The sequence below is a fragment of the Brassica oleracea genome, chromosome C3 (assembly GCF_000695525.1).
Source record: "Brassica oleracea var. oleracea cultivar TO1000 chromosome C3, BOL, whole genome shotgun sequence".
NCBI lineage: Eukaryota > Viridiplantae > Streptophyta > Magnoliopsida > Brassicales > Brassicaceae > Brassica > Brassica oleracea.
This window is the reverse complement of record NC_027750.1, coordinates 56,739,372-56,745,461: the sequence shown is the minus strand read 5'-3', so window position 1 is coordinate 56,745,461 and position 6,090 is coordinate 56,739,372. Positions and strand designations below refer to the sequence as shown.

Below are 6,090 nucleotides of genomic sequence, written 5' to 3'. Positions count from 1 at the left end.
ATGATCTTTCTCAAGTCTGGCATGATCCAAGTCAAGTCTGGTACGGTGAAAAACATGAACCTCGGTTGAAATGTTCAGAACGTCCTGAACTCCATGCTGAGCTGGTTCCATGTAATGATCCGTGGACTGCGGCACATCACATGTTCCTCGGAATATACCGAGGGACCCTTGTTCCTCGGACTTTTCCGAGGTTTCATTTCCTCGGAATTTTCCGATGAAAATTCCGAGGAACATTTCGTCGGAACTTCCGAGGTAAATTCCGAGGACGTTCTCCTTCGGTATATTCCGAGGAGATTTCCGACGAACTGGTATTTCTCGGAGTTTCTTCAGAAATTTGTTTCCTCACAATTCCGTCGGAAAATTCCGAGGGATTTCCGAGGAAAATGGAATTTCCGAGGAGTTATTTCCGAGGACTTGTTTTGTCGGTATGTCGTCGGAATAACGTTATTCCGGCGACATACCGACGATTTTTTCTCTCAGTATGTCGCTGTTTTCTTGTAGTGGTTCATACTGTTTAACAGCAAATAAACTAAGTTTGTTATATGCCACAATAGTTCGGTTACATGATTTACAACCGTACACAATTTGTTTCAGCCCACTTTTTTGTATGTACTTGATGGTTTTCGTGTCTGTGAATTCAGATGGTAACATTATAATGATAATAATAACCACTAAACTATTTTCATACACTAGATGTAGATGTTATACATATATATAAATTTTTAAGAATGTCGCATTGTATATTGTCTAGTATACCTAAGTAGTGGACAACACATGTAGAAAGCAAAAAGAAAAAGAAAAGTTGCGTTGCCTTTTAACCTGATTCCAAATGGTCTCTTGAAATATATTCATGTATTAAACAAAATATATATAGAAAGGGATACTAATAATATACTCCGTCTCTTATCTCAGCATCTTCTTTTAACCTCCCTTCATGTCTGCCGAACTAATTGGGACAAATAAATAAAAATAAAAAGTGAGATAAAAAGCAAACCAATAATCAGACAGGTGCGAAACGTTAAAATATAGTACTTTAATTAGGGTGTGATCGGTAAATTGCCATAATGATTAAAAAGTACATAGGTTCCGAATAGTAACAACACGTAGAAAAGTAAAAAAGAAAAAGAAAAAGAAAAGTTGCGTTGCCTTTTAACCTGATTCCAAATGGTCTCTTGAAATATATTCATGTATAAAACAAAATATATATAGTAAGGGATACTAATAATATACTCCGTCTCTTATCTCAGCATATTCTTTTAACCTCCCTTCATGTCTGCCGAACTAATTGGGACAAATAAATAAAAATAAAAATAAAAAGTGAGATAAAAAACAAACCAATAATCAGACAGGTGCGAAACGTTAAAATATAGTACTTTAATTAGGGTGTGATCGGTAAATTGCCATAATGATTAAAAGTACATAGGCTCCGAATAGACAACAGGCGATGCGAGACTAGAAAATTGGTTAGTGCGGTGCGGTTTAAGTGTGGTTTGTGTTAAAAAAAACGCATACTGCGGGATAAGTGCGCTTGTTTAAAAGAAACGGTTTAAAATAAAGTATGAATGGTGTCACGTATAATAAATAGTGTAACTGCGGGATACATATAATATTTTTATAGTTTACAAACTAAAATATCAGTGATACAAATATAATTTTTAAAAATGCAAATTTTATTTAAAATTTATTTTATATATCTCAAATATGAAATTTAATATACTATTAATAAAATTTATAACCAATTTTTTTATTTTAAAAAATTATAACTGCGCTAGTTGTCTTTAGAAAAAATTAAATTAAGATATCTGAAAATATTTTATATAAAATTTTTTTACCATCAACATAAATAGACTCATGAAGACTCTCCAAACCAAGCTTTAAGATATCAATGATATTAAATTAAGAATCTGAAATTTTTTATTTAATTTATAGAAATCTTTTAATTATCTGAAAATTTTACAAAATCATTTTAACTTATTTCCTCATCTAAAATATTGTATTTTCAAATTTCAAAACTTTAGCTAAGTCTATGCACATTTATCCGAAACCAAACCTAATCGACCAAAAAGCAAGGCTAGGTTTGGATCATATCAGTTATACTAGTGGATTCTATATCTCTACAATCGGAAAGTCAGAACCGAGCCAAAACTGAACCGAGAACCGAATAATAAATTTGACTTCTATTCTAAGAGCATCTCCAAAAGACACTCTATATCTTCAAATATGAAGTTTTTTGCTCTCCAAAAGGAAACTTCAAAACTTCAAATTTGAAGTTTCATATTTTTATTTGCATTTTGGTCCCTATAATCACATATCACCTTTATGATTCATAAATATTTTCTCGTTTATTGTTTTAATCCTTAAAAAACTTATATCTCATAAATATTTTAAAATTTTTTTACAGATTTTAAATTTTACACATAAAATTAAATAAAACTTTAAAATAAGATTTAAAATAAGATTTAAAATATTTTAAGTTAGATTTAGACAACAATAATATACAAAAAAAAAACTTAACAAAAATATTTAAAAAAATTATATGAAGACATAACTATTACACAAATTTAAATATTACAATAACACTAATAGTCAGGTAAGTTTGATCCTGAACTTTCAAATTTCAAATATTGTCCAAATTTTTTTGTGTAACTGAAGATGGTTGTTGTTGCTGTTTTTGATGTCTTTTTCGTACAATTCTTTCTTGTTCATATCGAATATATTCACGAGTATTAATATCATCGAAAAGAAATTAGTCTTTTAGCAATATTTTATGTTTCTCTTTTACTTTCTTGTTCCGATCTAATGTATTTACAAGTATCAATAGTACCCAATTTCAACAACTTTTAGCTCGTAATCTACAAAGTAAAAATGAGGAGAGTCATTTTTACCTCGAAATGCACTAATAGATCATATATGCATATACGAAAATCATTTTATGAAATAATATGGTATTTTGTTTGAAGTTTAATATTAATTAAGTTATTTTTAATTAATTTTTTATATTTAATAGAATATTTTTTTAATTAATATTGTTGTAATAAGTTTATATATGTGCTAGTTATTTACAAAATTTTTATGAATTCAAATTAGTTATGAAAAATATAAGGACCATATTATAAAATATAAATAGTTTTGAAGTTGAGTTTGAAGTTTTGTTTTTGGAGAAGAACACATTTAAACTTCAAATATAAAGTTTTGGAAACTTCAAAATAGAGTTTATTTTTAGAGATGCTCTAACACGCCAGGGCCATGCTATATTCTTTGAGCTAGTGTTCAACTTCTACATATAAAAATACCTCATGATTTCATAAGAATGGTTCCATTTTCTAATAAAATTCTCTTATTATTGAGATTCCAAGAAGGCCAACGGTTAAATAAATACTCACTCTGTTTCATAATACTTGATATTTTGACTTAGTGCATAAAGATTAAGAAATTTATATTTTTAAAAATATTTTTAAGGATAGAATTTTTAAATCATTTAATTAATTATTAAAAAGACCGTAAAATTTAATTGATTGAACAGTTTCCAATAAAGTTAAAATTAATCTTAAAACTTCGAAATTTCATATAAATTGAAACAAAATACTCTTTCTAAAACATCATCTATATTGAAACGAAAGGAGTATGACTTACTGAATGACTAGAAGGAAAATCAAAGTTATAAAGAATTACCAAGAAGTTTAAACTAGACGGTAGTATATAACATTTTGTTATTTAAAAATTAAACTATAGTTCTGATTGTATGGTATATATAGCGTAAATAATAAAAAAGAAACATTTATTACTCCTGTTTACGCTAAGAAATTGTCAGTCAAATGAAATTCATTTATCCAACATTTACACTCGGATTACTATTTAAAGAGCGGAAAACTCACACTTTATATACAACTAGATCTTTTATCTGCGCTACGCGCGGAGTGTTTAGTAGAATTAAACTTTTATTTAATTAATTAATTTATATTTATTTTAATAATCTATATTGTAATTTGTAAAGTGATTTTTTGCCTCTGAACTCTCGTACCTAAAGTTAAAACAACTAAAAGATTTATTATCCTTAATAAATAAATAGATTTGTTAGATATAATTAACAATTAATTAAAAAGAAATTTTATTGATTTGATAATTATCATTGTCTAAAAATAATTTATATTGTGTTATAAAGTCTTCATATCTTAAATAAATAATTAGAATTGTTAATATATTATCGTAAATTAAAATGATGTTTTATTTGGTAATTATCATTATATAAAAATAATTTATATTTTGTTATCCAAAAATAATATTTTACATCATTATTTTTTTTATATAAATGAGATATATCTCTATATATATATTGTATATAATTTTATATATACATAAGTGTTTTTAATATTCTTATATGATAAAGGATAATTTTATTATAATAAATAACTTTGTGATATGTAAAAAAATTGATATTTATTTTTTTACTAAATATTTCAAATGCATGAGTATTTTTAAATTGTATTTTACGTGATAAAAATAATTTTGCTATGATAAAAAACTCTGAAAGAAACAAAAATAACAATCTTTAAGACACACACAGAGGTGTGAAAGATAAAAGAGATTATCAAAAGCATAGTAATCATCACCTCAAGATCATCCTTGGATATGCTACCTTCCTCAGGAATAGCCGAGAAAAAGTGAATCTCCGGCGACCCTTCTGCCGCATATTTCTTCCCGTCATCAGTCAAAACCAATGTCTCCTGCACATCAATGATTAATCACTAAACTCCACAACACATAGATCCATGATTATCAATCGAAAGTGGTGGTGATACCTTAGCTTCGATATAGCGGAAACCTTGTAAGCTCTTGATGACGTTTTTGACTTCTTCGTGGTCGAGATTGTGCTCTGCTGCGAATTGACCGGAATCTGAGATTGATTCGTTGTTCTGCAGGAACCCTAGAATCGCCGCCTCCGACATAAATGAGATGTATAAACAAATTGCTCTTGAACCTCTCATATTAATTTCAACTTCGTTACCTGAATTTTCAAAGAAAACAATCTAATAAGGATGACAATATAATCATCACTAAGAGGGAAAATATCAAAATCCAGAGCATACCTTTGAGCCCGAGTTCATAAATTAAAATCGATATTGAAATTTCTGCTTCTCTGGGACCGAAGAGAATGTAAAGTTATAAAGAAAGGCCTCATCTTGCCGTGTTCCGTCATTGGAGTTGATGAACTTAAAAATCAACTTCGAATTCGTTCATGGCCGTGTATGCGAAGTTGGTGAGAAGAGAGGAATCAGATTCTTATTTATAGAGCGAAGCTTGAGATGTGAAGTAGACGTTGTTTTGGGATGTAAAGTAATGATGGAAGTCATCGCAATAGGCGCTTGAGAGAGTCATCGACTTTCAGTTAGAGAAGAGGAAACGACGAAGAACAACGATGAAGAACTTTCATTGTTTGGTTTATTGGGCTTAACAGGCCGTCTCATCAAACAAATCGGATAAAAGAAAAATTAAGCCCAACATTACTCAAAGCGTGCTGACGTGTCCGAATGCAAGCTTTCTATTGGACGATTTTTCCATTTGACGTGTATAGTATATCTGAGGCTCTTATTCCCATTTTATTACTTGTTTGATAGCTGTAAACGTATAGATCAATGATTACATGTGATCGTGACTATGCGATATACACATGTCCCAAGCCATTAATATCCCGAGATGTCAACAATAGTAATATGCTCTACCACAAATGCCGTAGGAGGCGGGCCAAATGTATACTTTATCGTTTTTTCTAAAGTTATTGAGTACGTTCCATTTCACAAAATGTGGGGTTTTCTTTAATTATTCGTGTACCATTAAGAAAAGTTGAGTAGTGTATAGAAGAAATGGACAAAATTGATTAGACGTCATACGATGGTCTTCTGTTTATTTTTGGCTTTTGAATGTTTATGTTGCTTTTGTGGACCAATTCATGTTTTCAAGTAAACTAATAAAAAGTTCAAAAAAGTAAACTAATAAATGTAAAATATTCTAATAATTAAACTACTGTTACGAAAGTAAACAAAATCAGCGCCGAAATGTTTGAATATATAAAAAGATGTGGGGCCCGCTGTA

At 29.2% G+C, this 6,090-nt stretch overlaps 1 protein-coding gene across 4 annotated transcripts; it reads right to left on the bottom strand.

The window, feature by feature from the left end:
• Nucleotides 1-713: 713 nt before the first annotated feature.
• Nucleotides 714-5,386, bottom strand: LOC106332618 (phenylalanine--tRNA ligase alpha subunit, cytoplasmic-like). Of its 4 annotated transcripts, XR_001268134.1 has the most exons (5): nucleotides 5,088-5,386; nucleotides 4,800-5,005; nucleotides 4,611-4,724; nucleotides 1,155-1,281; nucleotides 714-946 (listed from the first exon to the last, which is right to left on the bottom strand). XR_001268134.1 is itself a non-coding variant. In XM_013771099.1 (4 exons), exons 2-4 carry the CDS (start codon nucleotides 4,983-4,985, stop codon nucleotides 884-886), a joined length of 363 nt encoding a protein of 120 aa, XP_013626553.1. In that variant the 5' UTR covers nucleotides 4,986-5,005; nucleotides 5,088-5,386; the 3' UTR covers nucleotides 715-883. The 4 variants fall into 4 exon arrangements, 3 of the variants coding, with proteins under 3 accessions (XP_013626553.1, XP_013626552.1, XP_013626554.1); XM_013771099.1 differs by lacking the exon at nucleotides 1,155-1,281 and having other exon boundaries at nucleotides 715-946; XM_013771098.1 differs by lacking the exon at nucleotides 714-946 and having other exon boundaries at nucleotides 1,046-1,281.
• Nucleotides 5,387-6,090: the final 704 nt, after the last annotated feature.